This window comes from Gymnogyps californianus, chromosome 6 (assembly GCF_018139145.2).
Source record: "Gymnogyps californianus isolate 813 chromosome 6, ASM1813914v2, whole genome shotgun sequence".
Taxonomy (NCBI): domain Eukaryota; kingdom Metazoa; phylum Chordata; class Aves; order Accipitriformes; family Cathartidae; genus Gymnogyps; species Gymnogyps californianus.
Window position 1 is genome coordinate 17,336,263 of NC_059476.1, and position 27,955 is coordinate 17,364,217.

At 36.6% G+C, this 27,955-nt stretch overlaps 1 protein-coding gene across 2 annotated transcripts in view; it reads left to right on the forward strand.

Moving 5' to 3' along the window:
- LOC127017856 (adhesion G protein-coupled receptor A3-like) overlaps nucleotides 1-27,955 on the forward strand; it is a 284,811-nt gene that overhangs the window by 221,333 nt on the left and 35,523 nt on the right. For both annotated transcript variants that reach the window (XM_050899150.1, XM_050899151.1), the window contains 4 exons: nucleotides 10,143-10,350; nucleotides 11,287-11,495; nucleotides 20,881-21,008; nucleotides 21,936-22,059. In XM_050899150.1, coding sequence (XP_050755107.1) covers nucleotides 10,143-10,350; nucleotides 11,287-11,495; nucleotides 20,881-21,008; nucleotides 21,936-22,059 — 669 coding nt within the window. The remainder of the gene's footprint in view (nucleotides 1-10,142; nucleotides 10,351-11,286; nucleotides 11,496-20,880; nucleotides 21,009-21,935; nucleotides 22,060-27,955) is intronic.

Consider the following 27,955-nt stretch of genomic DNA (forward strand, 5'->3'; position numbering starts at 1 on the left):
GCATATGCCCATCCCATCCTCTGAGTGCATCTGCAACAATTAAAACCACAGTCCCATCAATGTAATAATAAAATCAAATATGCTTATCATCTTTCTAGAAAGATCTCACATATTTAATGCTTGAAGATGAACTGAGCTTCTAAATAAAAAGGAAAAATATTCCTTCATCCCAGGCTGCTCAGAGGAAAATGTAGTTTTTCTAGGAGCTAATGCATCCCTGAAGGGCCCAGTGAACCAAATTCCTAATAGGGTGAGTCTTCCTGTAGAGCACACTACCAGAAGCCATGCTTTTTGAAAATGAAGCTGCAGTGAGTCTCTGTAGGTCCAGAGGAAAACAACAGAAAGTTACAGTGTGAATTTTGGGATGTGTCCAAAATCCTTTAAGACTTCAAGCATCTTCCCCCCCCCGAAAACCCTTTAAATTCCAGTTGAAAAATCATAAGCCACCCTTAAGAACTCTTACATTCCCAGGAAGACCAATTTTATGCATTCTCTGGCATAACTTTCTGCATTTTGGCAAGTCTATTGCAGACCCTGCTTGACTTGTAATAAGGAACCCTGAATTGAAACAGTCATGTAGCGCTGTCTGAAAAATCTAAAAAGATCCTTAAAATAAAAACTTAATCTAAATTAAATATAAAACCTAACAATTAACATTATAACAAAATTGTGTTGTGTTTCTTCTATAAAATTCAATTGATATAATGTTGTTCCCTCATTACTGATTTTTGTTGTGCCTTACAGTGGTTTTTTCTGTTGTTAACATTTGGGCAAAAGATACATTACTGTAAAAGGTGGAAACTTGGGTAAAACTTGGAAATTTTAAAATGAGATTGCTGATGTGGAGTTTTGGAATACACAAAAAGTATACTAACAAATTATCAGCAGTAAATCATTTACAAAGATGGTTCTTAATCCTTGTTCTTACATTATATCTACTGGAGCAATAATGTTTGAGGTGGTCTGCAGATTCCTTGTGTTTTCTGAGGCTTTTGCAGAATCACCTGTTTCAACTGATACTCAAGTTGCTTCAAAGGCTTTCTTTGAAGTCACCGCAATATCGGAGTTAAGTATTATGGCCCTACCTATAGGTGCAGCCTGAGTGTATGGGCGATTGCTAGCCAATCCAACAGTGTAAAGAAAGGATTTTGTCTTTTATTGAGAGCCACAAGGTTACCCACTAGTGCTACTACTGATGCTACCACAAATGAAGGATATCTTCATTTTATATTCTATTTCAGGTAGAGTAAATCTGGGATTCTTGTTTAGGAATGGTGGTGTAGTGATTAGAGTGATTCCATTTTTATGTGATTCTATATTGGGAATATTTATCTGAGTGTCAGTAGTTAACGGTTATCTGTGATGTATATTGCTGTCTTGATCATCACGCAGTGTAGGAGACTGAGCTCTTGTAACATAAGTGCTAAAGATCTCTTCAGTTTTACAGACAAATAGTAGGAAGATAAGTAATAGAAATATGCCTATGTCTTAATTTTTTACTATTCCATGTGAGATCTGTGTTTAATTGTTCTATTTTTAGACATTTGTTTTAAGATTTCTAAAATAGGTGTCTACATTAAATAAGTGGCTCAGTTTTCAAGTTTGCTGACTGTCTGCAGCTCTTACATGTGTGGAGAATTTTTTCTTGTTTCTCAAAAAAATGATAATGTCATTTCTATGCTCAATGTTCTTTTATTGCAGATGTGAGTTGCTTGAATCTACCATGACTGTATAGTTTTTTGAACTCTTTTTATTCTTAGTGAGATTTTTATGAACTCTATTAACTGTATATTGGGGATGTAAGTAGAAGTAGGAAGTTCAGGAATTCCTTTATTCAGGGAATTCATGAGTTCTCAAAAGGAATTTTAGACACTTCTTGTAAAACAGAGAAATAAACCAAAACTTTTCTAACTGCATTGTGTAGTTCTATCACAAAGTTTTCAAATACTCTCTCTAGAGTAGGTAATTTTTTTTGTGTGTCCATAGTCTTTGAAAACTATCCTATCCTCTCTGTTATAAAGGCTAGGAAACATTTTCATACTTTTAAGTCTGCATTTTTGCTCTTGACCAATGTCCTATTTGTCCTTGTGCTCATGCTCGCTATTTGCTCACATGACTCTTCTTCCTTCCTAGATGCTATTCCTCTGGTATTTTTAAAGACAGCAGGCACAGCCTCTTCTTTCATTGTGCTAGGCTAACAAAGCTGAACTCTTTTACTCTGCACTTGTGAAACAAATTATTCATTCTAATGGTGACCTTATTAACCATCCTCTACATCCATTCTATTCTGGACTGATTTTTCCTGAGCCCAGTTGATAAAACCATGTAGTATGTTTCTGATTAGGTCTTTAAAATCAGAGTATTTCCCTGGAAATGCATCATCTTGTATGTTCTGGACTGTATATGTCTTTTTTATTGTTAAATCACACTGGCTCTGAGTCATCCTGTGATCAACCAGTGCTTTCAGGTCCTTTTCCTTGTCTGTTGCTTTCCAAAGTGGTCTGTTTCACCACCTTATAATAGAAATTCTCATTATAAATCTGTAAAACATATGATTTTGAACATTGTCTTAGGTGACATTCCTCTCTGTTTCAAGGTCATCAAATAAAAATTAGAAGTCTCTAAACAGATTTTCATAGGAAATTTGAATATATTCACTCCAGCCCATCTTCCCCTTTCAACATAAATAATTGTATTATCAATTTTAGCTTGTTCCTTATTCACCTGACACTATTTTTCACTAATTCTCAATGTCTCAACTCAGCTAACAGTTTTCTATGTAGCATCCAATATTTTATTAAAGACCAAAGAAATTAGGTGAATTGTATTGCCTTGTCTAGAAAAACAGTTATCAAAGAGGACCATCATGTGGGTCTGGCATTATTTACCTTTGGTAAACCTACCCTGTCTCCCTTTGTGTTATCCTTTTCTTTGATTTCCCCCCCCCCCCCCCCCCCCCCCCCCCCCCCGCTCTTTTTCTCTTTTTCCCTCATGATGTCAGATTAACAGGTCAGTTGTTGCTTGTAGAATTCCACACATTTTCCTTTTCTTAGAAAATAAGTATTACATTTTTTGACCGTATTTTCAGGGGTGCATTAATAATGAAGTCCTAAATGCTGACCTATGGTTTGGAGGACTAATGCATGAATGCATATGCAACTTCAATGGATCACACTGGAACGCAGAAACAATGACATAGTGGTCCATATAGAAGTGCCTAAAGAACACCACATTTTCATGCAATGTACCAGTCAACTCTTTTGAACTCGTTAAAAACGGCCTGTCTTTGGACACAGAAGCAGACCGATATGGCAGCAACAGTTGTGAGTGATGTTGTGAACTATGCAATAAAGTTATTCATTCGTGCATAAGTCTATACCATTATCTACATGCCAAACTTGGTTTACTCATTCACTCTAACTGTAGGTCATTTTACAGAGCAGTCATCATTGCTTTATGACCAACGTGGTAGATTCCTAAAAAAAAAAAAAAAAATTACAATTGTCTTTTGATTTCATGTGTCAGTTCTTTCAAAGATTTGTATGACAATATTTAGCTCTTATTGAATTTTGCTTTGACATTTGCGGTAATTTTGATATTCTTGTTCTCATTATTGATCCTAACATTGTCTCCACGTAACATCAACACTTTAATTGACGTTAAATAAAAAATGTATTACCTGATTCTTTCTATGTGGCAGCTCTACTTCTTTCCTTTTCCTTTTTTTAATATAGATCCAAAGAACTTAACTGCTGTGTGTAAAATGTTTTTGGCAATTATCACTGTATCCATGCATTTCTTGAAACTTAAAATACTGTTTCGTTTCACTGATCAGTGGTTTGGTTTTTTTTTCTTTTCATAGGTTTTCTAGTTATACTCATTGTCTTTTTTTGATCTGTTTATCCATTCTTGATCTTGTAAGTCCTGTTAACTTTTATCAATGAACTTCCTGAGTTTGCCAAGTTTTCAAATTTGAAATACAAAATCCTAATGTGGAGACTACTTTTATTTTTTACTTTTATTAGAAAAGGGTTACTGACGATCAGGTTTTCCAAGATTATTTTATACTACCAGCTTTTCTAAAATTTCCATGCTATTTGCTAAATCTAATGTTTCTATAGCATGACTCTAGAAAACCTTTATTATTAATTAGTGAGAACTTTAAACGCACATTAAGATGGTTTTGTACATTTTCATACAATTTGCCTATGTTTCTTGTTGATGCCACATTTTCACTGTGCATTAAACCAGCATTTACGCCTGGCTAGAACAAACATATCTTTGACTCTGTCCTTAGGTTTCCAGATATTGAGATGGATGTGGACTGCAGTATTGCCACATAATGACTTTATCACATAATAATCCTAACACACTTAGCAATTTCATCTCAATACCCAGGTGACTTTACGTTGCATTTTTGGAGGTACCTCTTCATTTCTCTCTGGGAATCTATATAAATTTTGCTTTTCACTTGCTAGTCATCCCTGAGCCTTTCCAGACTTGTGTTTAAACAGCAGTCTAAAAAGGATAGTTAAATTGTGATAAATCAGGAGCAATGTTATGTAGATAAGTTAACATGGCTGGGGATCTCCTACTTTCCTTGCTTGGTATCTTCTCATTTAAAAAAAAAACCACACCAAAACAATTCTATCTCTTTTAGGACCTGTCAAATTGTTTGTCACCGAGTATGTGTCTTGTATAACCATATTTCTTCAAACTGGCACTGTTTCCATTCTTTTTACAGAACCTTTATTTGGCATTTTCCCAGATAGTCTAAATTTTTCGGGTTGTTTGTTGACACTTTTCATACCAGAAAAAAGAGATCAGCACTCATGTACAGTCTACCTAAAGCCTCACAGCGCTGGGCCAAGTGCCTATCCTTATCTCATATATCATGTGCTGAGATAATTCCAAAGGAGTGTTATTTAAGTATCTACCAGGAGAGATAGCTGAAAAAACAATTTTGCACTTTTTTGTTATGTTAACCACCAAACCTTTAACATAAACTCCAAACTGAAATCTTCAGTTGCTTCTAGAGAACTGCTGTCTTGTTTGAGGGACTAAATAAAATCTATTGTATATGTATAAATAATTTATTTGCTTCATTTTGTTATGATGACCACACTGTTAACTCAGTCAGTACATAATTAGTAATATAGGCTATTACCCGTAGAGCTTAGTCTCTACTTTTTGTTTACTGCTGCTGTAACTTTATATAGCTTGTGCCTATTTTGGCAACACCCTTGTATCTTTAATAATATAATATATGGCATTTTGCATATGAATCTATAAAACACCTCATCAGATTCTTTAAAATCTTGAAGCAGTGGAGCTGCTTTTCCAGTTCTCTGCCAGGCGTTCAGGTGATTTCATTTACTCCCTTTTTCTTTTTCCTCCAGTTTTCTTCTGACCTGTTGTTAAGGTGCTGTTTTTTAAGTTAAGGAAATTGCCAACTGGAAAAATATACCTTATGACTGTTCTGAGGACTCAAAATTGGATGCTTTCCTATGAAATATTTTTTATCTCAAATAGAAAAACTGTGCTTGAACTCAAAATCAGTCTAGGATCAAAGCATACACAAGGAAGAGCTACTGAAAATAATTTGATTTATGTCGTTCCACAGTGGTTACCAAGTATCTTCCTTGATAGTGATTGTCTGATAATGGGTATGGTCTCTCAATATTATGCTAAATTTTAGACAAGTAGAACAAGATAATGGGGAAGCAATGTTGAAAGTAGGAGAAGGTGTCTTAAAAGAATCGTGAAAGTAGAAGGGCCAACATATCACAAAGGCACCTAAGGCAAGAGGCTGTCTTTCCTAAACACTTAAAAACTCCTTGTAAATGCTAGCATTGATTATAAGGAATGGACTGCTGACCAGAATAAAATTGCCTGGGGAAAAACTTCACTTTAAATCTTTCATTTTTCCCTTAAAACATTTTTAATAAGGGTCACACATGCATGAGCTGCAAAAATGTCAAGAGTCAGTTGTTCTCAATATCCTGAGGACCATTTCCTCTTTACAATGAGATTTTCCATTCAAATTTAAAACTTTTGGGATCCAGTTGGATTTATTTGTGTTGTTTCTGTTCCTCAGATATTTTGAAAAATTCCACGCACAAAAAAACCAGCTCTGAAATGGAAACAAAAAATAAAACTTCAAAAGTACTTACAAAACTGTACTTTTCAAATTATGATTCACAGTGTTTAAAACAACCTTTCATTTGGCTTTTTGGAAAGTTTCCCAGGTTCCAAGAAGTCTTAGGAGCCAGGAGTCCTAGGAGCCCTCCCGGAAAATGCTCAGAGCTGGTTTAGAGCTGATAAGCCCTCTTTCCCTGGCTGCAGGTCATACAGCAGATTTTTGAATAACTGGGCAGATGACATGGAAGATAACTGGGAGGTTTTGAAATTTGCATCGTTTCTATCATATTTATGCGCAAATGGGTGGATGTCTGTGGATAGCTTTCATTTTAAAACACTGGCATTTTCCAGCAGAAAAATATTCCTTAGAAAAATCTACAGTATATTCAGGATTTCCTTTTTCTAATCAATGCCAGTACAATCCAGTTAATAGGACTAAAAGTGAAATGGAGTCATGAAGGGATTATTGACTTTCTGTTTTGAAAACGCTCACAGAATGTCTAAATCCTGACTAGTAAATTGCTGACACAGACTCTAAGCTTTTCCAGGGAAAATATGAGATGCCGGTGCTGACCTGTGTCATTGCAAAGCTGCAGCTCCTATGCAGGACACTTGATGGTGGTTCTGTCTCTAGTGCTCTTTCTCCCCTCTTAGAGGCGGAGCAGCTTCCTGAGATGCTGCCACTAGCACACTCGGAAATGTCAGTTCTTATGTGATGTGGTGATATGCTGTCCAAGAAAAATTTTTAAAAATGAGATGATTTATGTGGATTTTGAAACATCTGAAGCATAGTCATTCACTCAAAATTTGATGTTACTGTCGTTGGTTTTAGTAATAATCTGTTCCCACATTGTGTTTCATCTCTGAACTCTGGAGCACCTTACAGAGCAAAAGAAATACCATCATTTTTATTTCACCAAGTGAGAGGGAAACTGAGGCAAGAGTGGGGAACCAACTTATTAATCACCACACATAAGATGAGCAGAATCCAAGACTGAGCCTCCAGTCAGGCTCCATCCATCCTCTACCACTATAACAGGGATTGCCTGGGTGCTCAGATCATCCCTCTCCCGTGAATAATGACTACTGCTATTGAAAAGATTCTCACATATCTTAGATGTAAAAATTGTTCACAAATATTTATTCATATTTTTAAACAGCATTGTGAATGTGTGGGCACTCTCAGTGTGTGCATTTTTCATTAATATCCTAGCAGAGGAGCTTGTTGGCAGGCATGTTGCTGTAGCAGACAGTTTGATGTTTAATTCTGACGAATTTCTACGTAAAGTAAATATTTGATGTGCAGCGAGTAGTTTGACTTTATATGTACATTTGTCCAGTCAAGGAACAGCCCTGTCCCTTTGCCCTTCATTCCATCAGACTGCCTGCATTCAAAAGAAATTGTTTGAAATAACAGGTATACATAGGGCAGTATTCACAATTAAATTGTATCCCAAGAAGTGACTTTAGACATTATTTAGCAAAGATTATTAAATAGTTAATGATGTGAGTACTCATATTCTTGGTACATTCTGAGGAGACAAACAGGGAAAAACACTCTCCTGAAGTCTAGTAAGGAAATAGTTTTCTGTAAATGTGTCTTTTTTTCATGTAAGTAATTTGATGTTGCTGCATGTGTGAGATTTGCTCAGTCAGCCCAAGGAGCGCGACCAGTCCACACTAAATGCATTTGTAGCCAGTGTGCAGCTTTTCTTCACTGCGTTTGGCTTTGCCCCTGTGAGGTGAAGCTGTAGTCTGTGTGTCAGACTTAGGGCACCGTGATCGGGTTCCTTTCTTTTATGTTATGTAGTGAAGGGTCACTGTGTGGGCAGAGACAGGGCGATAGTGAGGAGGTGAGGGGTGGACATCACCTTGGTCTTTCCCCAGCTGTGCGACCTGTCATCAGACCTGCACGTCAGCTCTTTATGCTTCAGATGTGTGCAGCCTCTCTGCACCTCCCCAGTCTCACAGCCAAGATCTCTCTATACTATTACTTTTTCCCATTGGTATCAGTAAGTCCCAATGGAGAAGAAATTAGAGAACCACAATGAATTAGACAATTTCCCCTCTTAGCAAAAGTGCTATAAACCTGTTGTTTTCTCTGGCTTGTGTAGGACTGCTTTTGTCAAGTCATAGCACATTGTTGCTTATCCCAGTGCCTTTAGCTGTTGGTTTCATTATCATAAGCTCATTCAGATGCTTCTAGCTTTCTCTTTTTGTGTATAATAAGTAATTAGTGTAATTTAATATGTCATTGTTGTTGCTTTTTCCAGCACAGAATAATAATAAAAATCCAATACAAATATAAAGTTAGTCACACTGTAACTTCTCTTACACTTCTGTACATCTACAGAAAAGTCCTCAACTGTGACCTGGGGTTTGACAAATGACACTTCTAAAAATTTCTGTGCATACTTATTGATAACAATTTTATGGCCAAAATGGTATCATCAGAGGTTCAGCATATACAGATACTCTGGGATATCATAGAGTAAAATGTGTCTTTTTCAGAAGCGTGAGATAAAGCCAATTATGACAGTTTTAGTGAATTAGGCAGTGGAAACAATCTAAGGATGAGTGCTTGATGTTTAGCTCAGTTAATTCCAATTAAAGCCTTCATAGTAATTCTAAAATGTAATGTAGAAATGTCCTGTTGCTATTTGCTCTGTTTTTCCTGAGTATTTTTAATAAGTGGCATCACCTAGATTGAACATTTATTTAAAAAAGGAATATTTGGCATTTTTACTGTTAAAATCACAAAACCTTTCCAAAATATACATGGTAACAAAGAGAAAATTGTACAGAAGCCTTCATCTGTTTATTTAAGCATCCCAATGACATCACAGACTACTCATGCTTTTCTCCCGTATTTATCGTGAGATCACTAGATGCTTCTCATATTCATTTTAGTTCACTGATCTCTGTTGTACCTTTTATCTCCCACATGTATATTTCTCCCAGCACATAGACATATATTAATGTCATGTTTGTTTACATGATTGTGAAGATTATTGTTTTACTTCTCAAAGAGGTAGCGCACATGTGCTATCAGTAAACTGTGTGATAATCTATGTAAATTATGTGCACAGAAGCTATACTTTGCCCTTGGGGAAAATGCAAATTAGAACATTTTGTAGTTTGTTTGTTTTTAAATACATATACTTTTCACTTCAAGGGTCAGGACAGACTCCTTGTTTATTTTCCCACTGTTCATCATTTGTTTTTTCTTGTAAATATCTCAGTCTTTAATGATTAGTTTGGTACTTTGGCGGAAAAAAATGTTTGATGAGCGAAGTCCTCAGAACATAATGTTTGGTGTATTTTATAGCTCTGCTGTAAGGGAATTATCTGCTTGTAAAAGGGTGTATAACACACTCACAACTCAAAGCCATTATAGTGATCTGACAGTCTTCATTCATTTTCTCCTAGTGCCGTCTTGTTTTCTTCTTTTACATTAGTGCTTGTAATATTTTTTAATCCTGCATTACTAAAACACGAAGTTAACTGATTTTCCTTATATGAAACAAGAAAAACATATTCATAAAATGTGTTGTTTACTGTACTTGCAGTTCTCTGCTGATGTAATTTTTTGTATTAATAAAATTATTTTTATACTCTTTAAGTACCCTTTCGGAGAAATGTTTTCATGTAAGTTGTCTGATTCTGTTTTAAGTGAAGGAGAAAACCTGGTAGAGGTTGTCTCTTTAAATCAGATCTGCAGTGTTGATGGACCCTCTAGCAGGCACGGTAAGAACCATTCTCACCTCTGCAGCAGGGAGCTTGACCATATAGACTCTCACATTCAATCAAAACGTTTTCCCTTTTAATATGCACTGTACCAATCCTATTCCCATGGTTACAGCTTGTGCTTCTTTGGTTGCTTCCAGTCTGTTGGAAAAGGAAGGCAGCATACATTTCTTGTACAGGAGTTTAAAACATCATGAAAGCAACCCTGTTGTGATTTGCATTTTAAATGTTTCTTTTTTTTTCTCATTGTACAGAATGCCGTAGCAGTAGCTTCAGTTCATTTGCCACAGTCTGTCTTCTCTCAGTCTTCAGCCTGGCAATCTGTTGATAACTCCACTTGCAAGCTACAGTTTATTGTCTTTCGGAATGGAAAACTCTTTCCTAGCACAGGAAACTCATCAAATCTTGCAGATGATGGGAAACGTAGGACGGTTGCCACACCAGCTGTTTTTGCTAAAATAGGTGAGGAGTTGTTATGCATTATTTCCTTTAATCTAAAAGCTACGGTATACTTGATTATGTAGAGAATAGAGGAGTAGAGTATACAGTGTGCTGAGAGGCTGGAAACAGTCTCTTTCTTTAGTACAAATGCTTGCAATTGTTCCTATCTGCATGATTTTATTCAAATTATCCTGCAAATAAAGAAATGCACTTGCTGTATGACTAGAATGCAAATTTTGGACTACTGTTTGTTGACAATGTTGTTACAGATGCTTGTTTCTTAAAGCACGGTGCTACAGGAAAGAACCCTGTTGTACTCTTTACAATGAAAATCGCAGTGTTAACATCCTAGACACTGATAAAAATAAGGCTTTTGGAGTGAGAGTAGTGCCCTGTTGCATGTATCAATACTCACCAGTATACTTTCTGATACGATGGACGTAAAACAGGTGTTGTTAAAGGCTTTTGTCCAAATGTGATATTTTGTATATGCTAGTGAGCCATTATTTTGATTAATTATTCACCCCGGCAATTTTACTGATTTTATTTGATACTGAATAGTGCTCTCATTTCTATTAACATTTTTAAAATGTTTAAATGTGACTTTCAAAGTGCAGAATTGTCTCAGCTATTAATCATACCATGAAACTGAGCTGTTTCTGCAGTTACATGGGCAATAGTCTAACACTGGTCGTAACTGAAGAATTTGAAACAAAAAATCTGCTTTGTGAAGGATGATTAGATCATTCGGACACATTATGGGACTGAAATGTTCAGATTTATTTATGCTATTGCAAACTTTTCTGAATGTGAACGCTACCTTTGATTTTGATCATTAAGAGTGTATGTCTATTGCTTTTTTCCCCCATAGTTTAGTGTATCTGATCTCTTTACACAGCATTCATCAATAAAGGGTTTTCCACTCCATCGCTCTGATTCAGTTTGTTGCTTTTGCAGATGGGTGCAGTTTTGGAAATCTCACCAGCCCTCTTACTATAGGGTTGAGGCACTTTGCACGGGGTATAGACCCCATTGCAGCCTTCTGGGATTTTGACCTTCTAGATGGACATGGAGGCTGGTGGGGAGAAGGGTGCCACATAATTAGTTCTGCAGGCAATATTACCACCATTCAGAGTACACACTTCAGTAACTTTGCAGTGCTAATGGTAAGTATATGACTTAGCAAATATACCTATATTTCTCTCTCTCTCTCTCTTTTGCCATATGTATATGTTCTTTTTACACGCATCTGTATCATTCTTACTTGTCAGTAACTGACCTTCTGTTTTGTATAATGTTTAGTATAAGACAGTCTTAAAGAAAGTAAGTTAATTAACTGCTAGTAAGTAAATAAACCTGGTGGTCAGTTTTAATATCCAGAGACAGGCCTAATCAGAAATGACATTAAATTCAGTCTTACAAATGAAAGTTCCATCAAACAATGATTAGTACGTAATGGTTATAAATTATAGGACAGGGTTTAAAAATGTATGCTCCTGTGTGCTTTTACATCAGCACATCTCAGAGGCTGGTCTGCTTTTGTTCCTGCCCTGCACTGTGTTGATCATACTAATTAGTTGCAGGCGTACCGCAATGTTGAATCATTTAATAAATGGAGAGGAATAACATCTTCTGCTCTTTTAAGTAAGGACAGTGCTGTCCTTGTTGATTCTGTAGGAGTTTTAGTTTGTATACCAATGCTGATAGCCTTCTTATGAAATTGCTGTTCGTGAAGAAAAATATTTCTGTGCAGTGCTAACACATCAGCCTGCTTTGGTCTGTTCTCAGTCACACTTACAGTTCCATTGCAGTTATTTAACTATCCTGCTTAACAGAAAGTTACCTTCATGAAAGCAAAAATATTATGCATGCAATAATGACCTTTTATTATTCAGGGAATAAAGGAAAGCAAACAAAAAATGAGAGGTTTCTAACATATGTAGGTGAGAAAATGTTTGCACCGTTAAAAATCTTTATTATAAACCAGTTGTAAAAGATTAGCCAGAAATGTACTATTAATACCAGATTGATCCTGAATGCTGGTGCATGATTGCACTGTAGATGCTGCTTGTGTACACTACAGAAATGTTTATAGTTGAGTAAATAATGTATTGTGTGTATGTGTAAGGGACAGCAAACATAGGCGACAGGAATTGCGAGGACATGTGCAGAGAATACCAATCTGCTGCTGTCAGATGGAGCCCAGATGGCAGCCAATCATAGCACAAGGCTGTGGCACCCACGAGTTAAATGCAGATATTATCGTCCACTTCGTAAGAACTGATTTCCCTCAGAGTTACTTGAACATTTTTTCACCCATTCCAGAATTGTTCAGAATTCAAGAGCTGTTCCTAAGATTTGATGGCATCAAATATACCTCATTTTCTACAGCTTCTATGAGTTCCCTTTTTTCCCCCAGCCGCTTGTTTCCCTGAATGTGAAACACAATTTGCTTTGAGGATGATTTTCTAAATTCATTAAAGAAAGCACCTGTTGACTTTGCAGGTGCCACACCCAAAATGGCTTCCTCCTCCTTCAACTGCTTGGGTTCAGCCTGTTCTTCTTAAACTTTGCGTAGTTACTAAATGTTAACAAATGGCTTGCAAACAACCAATTCTATGGCTTCATTTTGTTTGCAAGGTGACACAAGGGCTGCAATTAATTTTTGGTCTGTAAAGCTGAATGCACGTTTATATCTGATACAATGTAGCAGATTGGTTTTTCTACAATCGTAAAGGCAACTGAGGCACCCGTTACTGCAGCTTTTGCACCTGGTATGTAATTCTGGTTTAGGTCTTGTGTTTGTTTTGTTATAGTAATTCAACTTTGCTTTTTTTCCTGTGTGCATCTTCCATTTTTATCTGTGCAAGACAAGAAAATAGAATCTTAGACTCACCGTTGCTTTGCAATTGATATGGTAGCAAACAATGTGATATGTTCCTTAGCTCATGTTTTGCAGTCACTTTTAAGAAAAAAGATGCCTGACCTTAAGTTGTTTTGATATATATATATATATACACATGCACACAAATATGTCTTCCAACAGCTGTCTTTCTAAACAGCTATTGGAAAACTTTAGTAGCTTCGTTATGCGCAACCATTTTCATTCAAATGTTATTTCTTAATCAGTGTTTTGTGGCATAAAGTCAGGGATTGTTTTATTTGATAGAGACTATGCTTTTCTGGGCAGTTCAATTCTCATACCAGAAATGAAAAATATTTCATTGTTCTGCTTAGCTATTAATTTATGATATGAACAATATAAAGTGCCTATGTGTATCTTCTTAATTCACACCTGAGTGCCTAATATATTTTAAAAAACTAACAACCTGACAGCAAATTCAAAATAGGTAGCATATAGTATGTAGCCAATGAAATTAGCTACAATATCATGATACATGTTACTAATCTATAATTCTCTAATCTATTAAACCATAAAAATTCATAATTGATTATTATGCTTTGGGGTAATAGCAGAAAACTGAAGTAGCATCTGTAAACTGAAGAGCAGCAATAAAGCAACAGTGATGAAGGTTTACATTACCATCAGAATAATGTATATCCTGCTGTGGAAGAAGATAAAATAGAAGCCTCAGTTAATCCAAATGTCCATTTTATAGCTAGTACAGCACATATTCTGATTTGTCATCTTTTTAAATAGTAAGACAAAGTTCCCTGAACTGCTTTATAAAAGTTGTTTCTGCCTACATACCGTAAAAGGGTTAAAATGAAGTTTTCATAGAGTCCTTTTTTAGAAAGGCAGCAATCAAGGATTTATCAGCTATGACTGATAATTAATAAGTATGAGCATACTTCAAGTGAGAGGATTCATGTAGAGCCATTTGATTTCTCTCTGTGACAGTTGTTCAAGTGGTGTCAACGAAGGAGGGAGTACAGTTTGGAGGTTGGGTTGGAAAGGAGGTACAAGCTCCTTCCCTCTCACGCTTTCAGTCTGCTCTGGGTTGGGCCAGTGGATGGAAGGAAAATAGTAGTGTCAGACGTAATACAGCATTATCTTTTTCTGATCAGCTTTTGAATGGTATGTCCTAGGGGTGAGAGTAAAATACTGTGAATTAAACTCCCAAGTTAGATTCCTGCCTTTCCCTTCATATACTGTGTGTTTAGACTAGTCCCCTATCTTGTCTTGTCTTCTGTTATCTGTAGGAGGAAGAGAGACAGTCATACTGTAGTTTCTTTTTGGAGGTCGCCAAAGCCCTCTAGGGTCTTCAACTATGAACCTCTGCAATATGATTTTCTGTTTTAGAGTAAAATGATGAACTTATATATTCTGAACTTTTGGTATATCTAATTATAAGTATTTGTTCTATAAGTACTATGTATTTGCACTCTTTTGTGAACCGAGCTGTATATCAATATTTTAATTTTTCAGGACAATGTTTCTGTATGTTATGACCAATCTAGTGTCCTGTAACCATGGTACATCTGAGAAAAACTCTTCAGGAGATAACAAAAATATCCAACAGAAACATTGGATTTCAAAATTTGCTAAATATGTTTTGGCATACGTTGTCCTTTGTTCTTCCTTTCATTTTTCTTAGAACAGAATGGCAATTCAATAGTGATGGATATTACTGTAATTGTATACAGCATTTCCTTTTCCCCCTCAGACTGCTTTGTCAATAGTAATTTCCTCAAATCTGCCAAATAAACACTAGTAAAATTCTTAAATCTAAGTATGCTACTTCTCAATTAACATAAAATGGATTAATAGGTATTTTTAGCATTTTTAATTGTAATCCTGAAGATAGGTCAAACAAACATAAAATCCATAAATAACTCCTCTCCTGTTTTGTCACAATGTATCTCATTATTCCAAACAACATAGGTGGGGGGTTTGTAGGATTTTTTCTTTTTTATTTGTGAGTGTAAGGAGTTATTATTTGCAAAAGTAGCATACATCCAGTGGATGGCTATTTGAGATAATTAGGGCTGAGGAGACTGATCTGACAAAAATAGAGCAAATTTGAAACTGTTCTGGAAGCAAACCTTGGAAAACTGTGTGAATGAGAAACTGAGGAGAGGCAAGATCCTAGGAATGGATCATGCTAAGAGTTACAGGATTTTTCTCCTTGTTTTACAAGCATTTCCTGAATCTTTTAAGTCTTCCCAAATTGGTACGATCACAGTACCACAAAAGCTACATTTTCAATATTTTCAGTGTGACTGGAGACAATTGCAGAATTTCGTAGGCCTATTAATGAAGTTCAATCCTGAAAACAATCTTCTAAACTTCCATATTTCAGGTCTTCTCCAAATTAAACAGCTTGTCTAAGCCTTTTGAGAAATTAATTCCTGAGTTGGGGAAGTATTACAGAGATGTCATTTAGAAGGTTGACATAATTACAGTATTTGACATTTTCCCCATAGAGAACACAGGGTTTTCTCATAACAGGCTGTGGAAATGTGGTTCAGTACTTTGAAAAATCAGACTGCTTATAAAGAGAGTTTTAAGAATGAACTTTTCAATTTTTTTTGTGTTTAAACACCTACTTTTACACCTACAGAATAGACCTCAGCAGAGTTTAAGCACCAAAGACTATGAAAGTGATCCAGAAAGTTTACTTGCTGTCTGCGAAATTAACATTTGGTGTAGTGGAAACTGCAAAATTCCCTGGAATTAGACTCCTCTGCATGTGCATAGTTGCTTCCCAGTGTGAAGAGCTAGATTTCTAAGCTCTGCTGTCATTCAGAGGCCTGGCAAGGAGGCACATACTCTTCACCTAAGTCCTCAGCTGTCATGTACTGCTCACCTAACAGAGAATGCTTAGCCCATATGGACAGTATTGAGTCCAGCTTCCCAGAAAAGGTTGCTTTTTTCAGAATATTCCTGAATGTGCCAAACTTTTGCATAAAGCCTTGGAATTAGAGTACTCATAAGAGCAAGATCTGGCTTTTATTCCTTTCTCCTTGGATTACATCTACTTTTTATTAAATTACATTAATAATATGTATTATTTGGTCTGTAAAATGTATAAACTGGCTTGGTACTGGGGACAAAAATCCAGGCTTGTCTCCTTCAAAATGCACTAACTTTACAACAAATCAAGCCGTTGGCTCAAGCTCGCTCTTTCTATTTGCTCTTGCTTTCTACTGGCTTAATGGATATTGCATTCTTCATGGTGCAGCTTCAACCAGAGGGTAAAGGGATCCAGACTATAAAGGAGCTCAGTAAAATGGGCCAACTCTTGGGAGATAGGAGATGTAAATTAAGTACCTAGAATCTAGGTCTTAAGCCATCTTATTGTCTTGGTGGCTTCTGCTGGGCTCCTTCCAATTCATCAATGTCTTTCTTGTACTGAAGTGCCCCAAACTGGACACACTAGTCGAGATTTGTTCTCACAAGTGGCAAATAGAAGGGAATAATCACTTCCCTCAGCCTGCTGCCTGCACTCTTGCTAATATGGCCCAATATGTGGTTCACCTTATATGCCACAAGGGCTCACCACTGCTTTGCTTTCAATTTATTGTCCATCAGGACCCTCTGATCCTTTTCTGCAAAGCTTTTTTCCAGTCAGTTGTCCCCTAGCCTGTACTGCTGTCGGGGTGACTCTGTCCCAGAGACAGGAAACTTTTTATTTCTTTTCAACGAACTTCATGAGGTTCCTGTAAACCCATTCCTCCAGCCTGTTGAGATCCTGCCAAATAGCAGTCCTTCCCTCCAGCACGTCAACTGCTCCACTCAATGTGCATTGCAGTGTTTTTGCCTCTCCTAGAGACCCAACTCTATGGATAATTTCCATATTCTGGTGCTCCTAAACATCCTAATATTTGGCACCTAATTTTTAAGTTTTGTTTTGTTTAAGTAGGAGGAATCTAAATAAAATAGGAATCTAAATCTTACCATAACTGATTGTTCAAATGCGCTTGTGTTTCTAAGTCTCTGTGGTGCTTCGATATCACTTCCTCAGGGAACACAATTTCAGGTGTCCTGCTTTAAACACAGAAACCAGTTACACTATACTTTCTAATGTCATACTATTACAAGCAATACATTAAAAATAAATGTTTAATTTGCCAATATAAGTAGATGGATTACAAAAATTTACAACACGAACTAGATTGTTTTTAGCAGCTGTGATTTTGTGAAAGTACCGAATATTTAGTATTAGTTCACTGTGTCTTCCCCTCAGCTTTCTCAGCATCTGCTATTAAATGTCTCAGGGCTGCCTTTGGTATGTAATTTGTCTATACCTCTTTATACTTTCATATTGAGTTTTAACTGATCTGTATAGATGTGTCTGTCTCAGTCAATTTTTGGAACGAAGTCTCAAGTGAAAGCGGAACAGTCCCATTTGCACTCTGATGTTTTTATAATTCTGATTGTTGGATGAAATAGCTGATAAAAAGTCTTTTCTGTCACTGATTTCCATCACTAATTTCTATTGTGCCGTATGTACTACGGTGGCATTTACAGCTGAAAGAAGCTGGTTTCACACCTTCTTGTACGGGTGAATGAACGACAAATTCTCATTAGACAACATTTTACTGGCCTTGTACTTGTAGACAGCAGTTTGTAATGGTCAAAGTCTTGTGTGTATTCATTTTCCTGTAGATAATTCCTGCCATTTTTCAATATCATCATCATTTGAATCCCCTCTAGGAAAGAAAATCACACCCACCTTTTTAAAATGTAACATAAAATTATGCTGCTTTGCGTACAGCATTAAAAAAAAAACCCTTTGTTTTCTGCATGCTGTCTTCCCCAGAGGATTACTCAGGGGAGGCTGACAGATCAATAAGGTTTAATTATCATCAAAAAGCAGACAAGATAAATTTATTATACATCTATGATGAAATCAGTTTTCAATATACAAAACTCTTAAAAAGGATATTCTACACTGACAATAATACATTATGATGCTCAAAAGTTTTACCACTTATTTACTGTACAAGATTAGAAAAGAGATAATAATAAAACCCGAATATTTTAAAATGGAATTAGCTTTAAGATGCTGATTGTTCTTGATTCTTCTGCAGGCAAAACGGTTGTATTCCTGTAGGGCGTATGGCATTTGCTTTTATACTGATGTCCAAACATAGTGATTGGTTGATCCTTGCATTTACACTATTAAAAGCTAGTGCTTTAGTACACTGAATGATACTACCTCAAGTAAAATCACTTTCATTTGTTGCTACATAAATGTGTAGCTTCACTGTGTTTCCTTTTTCACAACTTTGTTAACTTGTCAGAGGGGGTTTTTTTCAGAAATATCCAAGATATTTCTTTCTTTAAATAACTGCACTGTTACTACTATATTAGTTACAGTAACAGTTTTCTTAATGCACAGAAATGAAGCAAGTGTGTACATAAAATTATGACAAAGTGTATTATTGGTATACCAAAATATGATTATATCAGTAAGAGCTAAAAGTAAATATTTTATCATTTTCAGCAGAGTATTTCTATTTAAATTGTCCAGTATTTACCTTACTACTCTAGTAATATGAGCCAAAATTGTACTGAACATTTCTGGTAAATAATAGTCTACCTCAAGAAATTAACTCTGTAAAAGAATTAATGGAGAGATGATGCAAATAAAAACCCAAGAGAAAAGATGGTCAAAAAAAGGGTGTTTGAGTGAAGATTCAGTGGCAGTTCTGAGCCAACAGACTTTTAAAGAATTATTTGAAATCTGTGAATTCAGTATATCCGGAATGTATAGTCATCCACACTACAAAAAAAACCAAATCAATAGAAGGCCTCAAGAGCATAGGTCTGTCACATTAAAAGCTACCACATCAAAAGACAGAGTTCTTTTCCTCTTGTATTCCACTTATGATTGAGGGAAGAGCAGAAAGAGATGTTAGGAGACAGCATAAGAGTACCTCTGTGGCAAGTGACTCCGCCTCTGACTTTGAGTTTTGGTGAACTGAGCAGGGCTGAGAGCGGACTTGTGTGTGGGACAAGTGGTGACTGAACAGATTTACCTGAGGTACACAAGCAAGCTGAGGAAGTACTTGAAGAGAAATGGGATCTGATGACATATATTTGCCATCTTGTTCATACATTATTTATTCATTTTGATGGTCTTTTTTATACATGTTGTAAGCTGCTCTGTTTTAGAACTGACATTAATATGCACCTGGAGAAACTGCTACAATCAAACTTAGGAACTTTAAAGCTAGCATGAAGAAAAATAATGACTACTAGGGCATCTGTTACTTATAAGGACCTTTCTGGAAGGTAAATGGAACAGTACCTTTCCCTCTGACTTAATAATTGCATATACTCATGAAAATTAGCTGCTTGTACATGCACAAGTTCATATACATAAATAATGGTGCTGGAAATCAGCTCTCTGCATGCAAATGCGATTAAAATAATGTATTAGCATTACAGTCCCAATCTCCAAAGGGAAGATTTCACCTTGGGGAAAATAATGTATTGAATTTTCTTCCAGCGGAACCTACAACTGACATATAAGAAAAAACTCTTTTAAATATATGCCAGTCTTTTCAGTGATAGAGTTTGCTGGATTGTCATATTCAGTACTTTGTCAGATTTTAGCTTTTTCTGTGCTGGGATGTATATTCATTTTTGTGTGCACAGTTAGGGCCACTGCACATGGAAACTGGCATGTAGATAACACTTTGTTTGCACTCAGGTAATAGTTTATGTGTCTAATTTATGGTACCTGTTTGCAGAAATGTAGTGCTACAAACAGATGTGGCTTAATGTATTACAGCGAACTGCTAATGTTTGGTTTAATTCAGATAGTCTGAAGACATACTGTTTTCTGTAATGGGCTCCTTTTGCTTTCCATCCATCACACCTGCAGATTTAGCTCTCCTATTATTTCTTACCTGTGAGATCCAGTAATTTAGAATGGGAATGCGATATGGTTTATTTTACAAAGATATTAATAGTTTTTCATTATGTTTTTCATGAAGAATTTTGTCAGTAGGCACTAGCAGGTCCAAAAGGAATGCATGGGTCTTTACTCTGCTGTTAATATAGCTGTCAAGCTGCTTTTGAATTGATATAGGTAGTAGAGTATTTGCAACTAAGTGTGAAGGTTACTGGGTCAGAGGAGGTGTATGAACTGGGAATTATACTTGAAAATAGGCACAAGTCGGTCGATGTTTTGGGTGTATTCTCATGGCTTTTGTTTCTTTGAGTGGTTCTTCTGCAGCCACGTATATGCCATTTAGAGACCTTCATGCTAATTTGATATTTTGTACTTAATATCCTAGTAAAATACACACATAAATTTCATGTTATCAGAAGGAACAGACATTGCTAATGTCTGGAATACGTAATATTCTGTGTATTTTTCCAGACCTTTTTTTATAATTAGGACATGTCTGCTTGTACAAAAAGGTTAATTTCTGTCTTGCAAAGTGTATGCAGATGAGGAAAGAGCAGTCTGATGTTATTGTAAATTTATGAACTATAACTACATAAAAAGTTCATAATCTTATTTTCCTGCTCTTGAAAGGGAGCAGCTAGAAATGACAGGACATATTGAAATGAAGCCTCAGAGTTTCACATATGCCTAACAATGTTAAATCATTTTGCTTTCTCCATAGGATTTTAAGACAGTGCTGTCTTTCCCCCAGTACCCAGGGGAGTTTCTGCACCCTGTGGTATATGCATGTACCGCAGTTATGTTGTTGTGCTTGTTTGCTTCCATTATCACCTACATTGTCCATCACAGGTAAGAATTCAATTTTAAGCACTTGTGTTAAATGGTCAGCATTATGCTGAGGTACTTCAATTTTTCTAACCCTCACTGAAAAGATAAATTAAAATGATCTGAATTTCTGTTGGGTAGTAGTATCAGCAATGTGATTTACACCAGAGAAATCAAAAAAAGGTTATGTCAACCTTTCCCAAGCTGTATCTTTCCTGAGACCTATGTCTAAATGGTCTACACACTGTTCCTAAGATTTCTAATATGACAATTCAATATAAAACCACGAGCACTATCAAATCGCTTTCTGGCAAATTCCAGTAGAGGAGCATTTTGGACAGCTACACTGGCGGTATTGGCTTCTAAGATCAAGTTTGGTTGGAAGACTGGTAACTATCATTGGATAAAAGAAACTTTCTTTGACTTCTAAATCTTCTTGGTTGTAGAAAACTTGTGTTTTCCATTATATGAAAGATTTATACAAATGCCATTTTAACGACATACTTCTGTTAAAGACCATTAGCAATTTAAAAGAGTAGGACTGTATTGTACTGTAGAAGCTGCTAAATATTAATTAAGTGAACTAATGCAATGACTTCTGATCTTCAGCTTCCATTTAATCCTTTAGAGATGTCTTGTTAAAGTTCTGCATATCTGAAGCTATGCAATAAGCCTTTTGCTTTTATTACTCTACTTTAAATGCTTGATTTGATGGATGAAACTTTAAGTCAGTAGACCCTTGTCAGTAGACTCTTTACAATTACCATGATTTTTACCTTTTTACCATTGATTTCAATGCTGTATAAATCTGACTCTGTCCTATAGGTAGATTGCTAAGTAGGTATTCAAGAATCAAAGAATTTAATTCTATTGTATTAAGCATTTTTTCCAATTTGTAATTTTAATAATAGATATGCTGTTTCTTAATTTTAAAATGTGATTTTTCAACAGCACAATCCGAATAAGTAGAAAAGGATGGCACATGCTTCTCAACTTTTGTTTCCATACTGCTCTTACATTTGCTGTTTTTGCTGGTGGAATCAATCGCATTAAATATCCAATTATATGTCAAGCTGTAAGTATCTGCCTTAGTAATTCTTACTAATAGAATGAAAACCTGAAACTCTATCTTTTAACATAATTCTGATAGTTCTCTTTCTTTTCATACATTGTTCCTGGATCTTAAGTTCTTCAGAATAAGTCATCATTGTAAGCATGTCTTTTAAAGGCCAGCACTGGGAGTGTTCAATGTTTGGTTGTCATGTGAGTTTCTGTGAGAGGCTGACCAATGCATTAACTTCTCTGCAGCTCAGATTTCCTTATTTTAAAAAAATCCCTGAAAATCATAATATTTCTCTGTTCTGCAGGATAGTTGAAAACTATGATGCCCAAATATTTCTGTCCTTTCTGATCTTTGGATTGAATGTGTGGAACTAAAGTTACTGCTCCACTTTTCCAATACATATACCATTTGCCTGAGGGTGGCCCTGGCTTCATTGGGTGATCCCTAAATATACACTTGGGCAGCTTAATGTTTATAGTATGATTATGTATTTTAATTACAACTCAAGCTAAGAAGACAAAGCAGACCAGTACACTTGCGATTTATGGACCCCTGTTTGCACTGCTGGACTATTTCACATCTCTTGCTTCATCCTTTCTGGGGATATAGTGCCATGAGATGCACAGAGAGGGCATGGCTTCAGCTGCTCTGAATATAGAGGCTGAGTCTGTACAGTGCATAAAGAGAGTCATTTCAGTCATCTTCTGTAATGCATGATGAGGGCTTGTTGCAATTTGTTTGTCTTAAATATTTCTTCCTCTCGGATTTTGTAGAAGTGCTCGAAATCTCATGAATGTTGTTCGTATTTGCCTGTAGTAAAGCACTTTATTAAGCCAATGTTCTCCCAGATATTTTGCCTGTCACTGATCTGGTTCTTCTGATTGGCTTGAATGGGTGTGAACAGCAAGAGTCACCAGCCAACAGCAGAGTCACTGCACAACTTGCATAACTAGTGTAAGAGATATCACTCTAATTTTCAGTGAGATGCTTTGGAAGCCTTCTGTGTATACTTGTGCATGACCATCAATAAACAGCACATGTAGATCTGTAAGCACCTGTAACGTTCTACATACAAAGTCTACCTATGTATATTACGTGGTATTCATTTAAATGACACAGTTGTCCACTAGATTATTCTGAGATAAATATCTCACAATATCTAGTGTATTGTGTCATAATTAATCTGTGAGTTCTAGCAAATTGAAATATCACTTACCATTGTCTTTATCTGCAGTTTGCAAGTGAGGGTAGCAGATTAGTTTGTAGGGCAGCCATGGCTGTGTAATTACACGATCACAAATGACCATCTGTTGTTACAATCATTGTCTGGTTATTTACTTTACAGATTGCATGGTAACAATGCAGTATTAACAGCAATAATGAAAAATTGATTGAGATAAATGAGTTATTAATAATCTGTTATGAGTAATACATAAACTACAGGGGTATCTTCATAAAATGCAGCTGTACAGCTGACAGCTGTTTCTTGCTATGGTATAGGGCCAGATCCTGAGCTGCTGAGAAACATGCACACTTAGAGACACTGAATGGATCCATTCACATATGCCTTCTAATCAGTTTCATAAAATTATTTATTTACCTGACACTATGCTACATCAACAGACAATATCATCAGTTAAAATACAGGAAACATATAGGACACACAAGACACATACTGTCCTCTGGTTCCTGGTAGAAATTGTCTGATGTAATTAGGTAGGACTAACAGATGCTGGTAACAGGCTGAACAAGTGTTCACTCCTCGAACATTGTACCCCACCACAGACCCTTTCTTGCCTACTGACAGCAACATTTTTCAAAATTCTGTGAGTCCCAGTGCCTGTCTCCTCCTGTGAGAACCCTGAGAGGATTACTCTGTGAATTAATATTCAGGGTGCCAAACCTAGGAGGTAGGGAGGTCAGACCTACTAATGGTTTCCCCAGAAGCTCATGCACGTGAACATTTCCCATAGCTTGCGTAAACAGTGGTGGGGTGGACAGCACTCCTTTTCTCCTGCCTATGGAATATAGCAATTCTTTAAATCACTCAGTCTAATGAAAGGTATATTTATATAGCTGTTTTGGGCTTGTGTCCCTCAAGTCCAAGTTTTGTCTCTTTCTCCTTTTTCTTTCTCCCACCCCCCCAACCCCCACCCCCAGTTCTGGAAAAAAACTGATGTTAGGGTTTAAAAATATATTTGTGAAAATATTACTGCTTCAAGCAGCACTAAAATATTAGTTATACTCCATGTGTAGCACCACCAGTGTTGCTATAGCACAGGTATCTTTCCATCTGCTACAATTCAAAACACAGCTTCACCCTGCAGCAATGTAATTTGCACTTTTGGTTTCCTGAGTGCATAGGGGAAGATTCCAAGTGCAAGCATTTTCTGTCTTAATCACTGAAATGTGATGTCAAAGCCAGTGAACCTCCACCTTTCCTATTGTAATTATCCCTAAAACTTTCACACAAATTTCATTGCAACATCCTTACCCAAGTAAAATAATAGACTGAGTTAATTTTTATCCTTCATAATTAACCAAAAAGGGTGATTCTAAAATAACTTCATTTGGATCACCTTCCCCCTCTAAATGAGGTGTCCCAGGCTAATTTTAAGCAGCAGGAATTAATCCTATGGAAATGGACCCATTTTCTGTGACAGATAGCTGGAAGAACCTTCATATCCCCTTGAAGGCAAAGTAATTACACAAAAAAAATGTGTTTTCAGAGATGGTAAGAGATTTATTTTTAGCTGGAATCTAAAAATCTAAAACTCCCTTTTAAACCTGCATACCTATTTCAGAGAGGATTTTGTACAGACAGTCTCACGTGCATACGTGCTATGCAGTCTTTGTGATTTATAAAGAAAACTGATGTTAGAGTGCTGGTCTGGAAGAGTTGATTTCTTCTTCACAGACTTCCTGTGTGAATGAGGTTATATCTACAGAGTGTTTAGATTACCCAAGAATCTGATTCTGGGTGTCACTGAATGCTGGCTGTTGATGTAGAATCCAGAGTCTTGAGTTTATGGCAAAATCTTTCATGCAAGGCAAAGGTTGTGTTAGGAACAGCAGAATGGGATTAATTAGAGCCTGTACACTAGCCAGAAAGGTGCTTGAGCCAGCCAGTGGATAATATAGTCAGCCCCTTCCATCTCCAAGAGTCAGGGTCTCAGATTACTTTCCTTCAAAGGGCAGAAGGAGGCTTATTCCTTTCATGTAAGGAATGAGATGGAAGGAGACACAGCTGTAGCTGGATCACTCCCCATGTGTGGGAGGCATTGATTCTATACCCTCAGTCTGAAAGATTTCAGTCTCATGCCCCTGCTTTGCAGGAGAGCATGATGGCCATGAGGCTACGAATGCTAGGGGATGAAATCGTCAGTTCAACATGTTGAAGCATGAAGAATAGGCTTAGGGGCACAAGATTCAGGAGACAGAAAAGTTAGGGAGAGAGACAGAATCATAATTTTTTATCCTAATGGCCCGTCACTGAGTGGCATGATCACTTCGATCACATCTCCAAGAACCTCTTATATGGTTTATCAAATAAAAGCTTCCATGTAAAATTTGGCAAGGCTCAGATCTTCCTTCTCCCTGATGAGTGTCATATGTGAAGCTGCTTGTGAATTCCTTTCTGTAGGGCAGTAGATCTTCAGCAAGAAAGGCAAAACCTGTTCCATACTAGCCAGTAGCCTAGAAGTTAGAGTACTACCCTTGGAAGTCAGAAATTTGGATTTGAATCCTGTTAAACTAAGGAGGTCCTAGAGCTATGCGCTACATCTCGGGTAGGAGCTGTAGATACAAAAATATTATAGAAAGAGGAGGAAAAGAGCAGTTCTTTCTGTTCTAGCTATATTTTTTTTTTAAAGAATGGGTGTAAAATTAATGTACTGTGATCAAGTTTGCCAGTTAGAGTGTCTCAAGCAAAGAATGCTATTTAAGAGCTCTTGAGTGGTCTTTGGTGAGAAAGGTGCTGCATTGTTCTGCTCTGCTGAGACAGGAACAGAGCTAGTCATATGCCCAAGCAAGACTTTAGGTGGCTGGAAACATTACTAGCAGCAACCTATGACGGCTAAAGACTTTGCATGCTATGGAGTTAGATGTGCATGCTGAAGATTGTCCTACCTGGTCTCAGGTACCTGATTTGTGGGTCTCAACTTCTTGCTCTAAATTTTCTACCTGTGAAGGGAGCATGGGGTTGTTCTAAGGCTAAAAGTTTTAAGATCATGAAATATTCATGTCCAGTGGTGTTATAGACCGCAGAGAAATTCCTGAATCCTTTCATCTCACTGAAAAGAATCACTTTCAGTGCAGGATTAATAGTTTAATCAGAATGTCAGTGCATATCCATATCCTCCTTTAAATAGAACTGGCTGAAGAAGGACAATCTTATCTGAAATATGATTACAATTGAAAAAAAGAAATTAAATTAAAAACTAGGGGAAAACAAAGAAATTTGTGTGCAAGTTAAAGCTGATCAAGAGAGCTTTTTGTGCCAAAACGCTTTGCATAAATGTGTATTCTGGTCATTACTACGGTAACTGCATGGTATGGAACTTAAGTTACCTCTAAGGTACTGAAATTTATTGAAGGAGCACATACAGACAACATCTTGTTACTGTAGAAAAGCATAATCTTCTATTCAGTAGGCTGGTGCTTATTCCCAAAGATAAGAGTTATAAGAACACAGGACATGGAAAAAATGAGTCCAAGGAAACAAGAAAATTTTCACCATATTACTGCGGTTATTCAACAGCTTTAGGTGCAAAGCTGTCTTCAATGCATATGTCCTGACAGTTCTTTCTGTACCATTTGGCCTGTCAGCGGAAAACCTTCTTACGGATAAGAGTCATCACTTTAATATATTCAATCATAATCCTTTGTTCTGTGTGGAAAACTTGACCCTTCCTATACAATTTTATGTGAAATACAAAAGTTCTACTTATAGTGAAAATAGTTTTAAGTGAACATTTTGGTATTTAATTTCTATCTATTTATTGGCCTCTTAAGCTTTACAGAGGCACAAATCCAGTAACAATATATCCACAGATAAATTTGTACCCTGGACCTTTAGTGCATAAACCTAAGGTTTACATTTACTAACAGAGTTAAGTGAGAGCTTACTGAACAAAACTATCTTTGTGCTGTTCCCCTTTCTGTTGAGCCTTGTCTTCCCCTTCCATGTCATGAGCTGGTATCTCATGTATTTCTAGCATAGGGCTGAGATGTCTTCCTAGCTTAAGAGAGCTAGAAAGAGATGGTCCCACTGAAGGGGACAAAAGAGCATGCAGCCACAGCCCCAAAGTGCAACAATGAGGAAAATGCATCTCTGTGGCATGACTGATGTTCATGTGGAGATATGGGGAAGGAAGAGGCAGAGAGCAAAGCCCACCACTTTGAAATACTGAATTTTCAAGATGAGGTGTGACAAGCATTTCTTTACTAATTATTATTAGTGGATGAATAAAAGCAAAAATGCTAGTCCAGAAAGTATATTTTGTGATGAGAAGTTAGAAACAAAATCATCACCACACAAAGAAAAGGGTACCCTTTCCTTTGGAATTTAGTATAACTGCTCAGTGCACCCTTCCAAATTCCACATTTTTGTTGTGTCATATATGTTTTATCTCCAGATTGTCACCATTGTCCTTCAAATCTGTCAGTCATGAGGAGGTCCTGTATCATCAGGATATATCCTCTTTTCCTTTAAGTAAGAAATTCAAATGGATTTTTTTTTTCGAGAGAGAAAGAGGCATATTATTAAAGAGTTAGTACAGAAGCTGATAACATTTCTGTCTCTTGCCCATGTTTGTTCGATTTGTCCATATATCAGAAGGAACTAAGTTGCTGAAATATGAGCACACTGTGAAGAAAAGTAATGTGACTGAGGTGTGGCATAGCAATG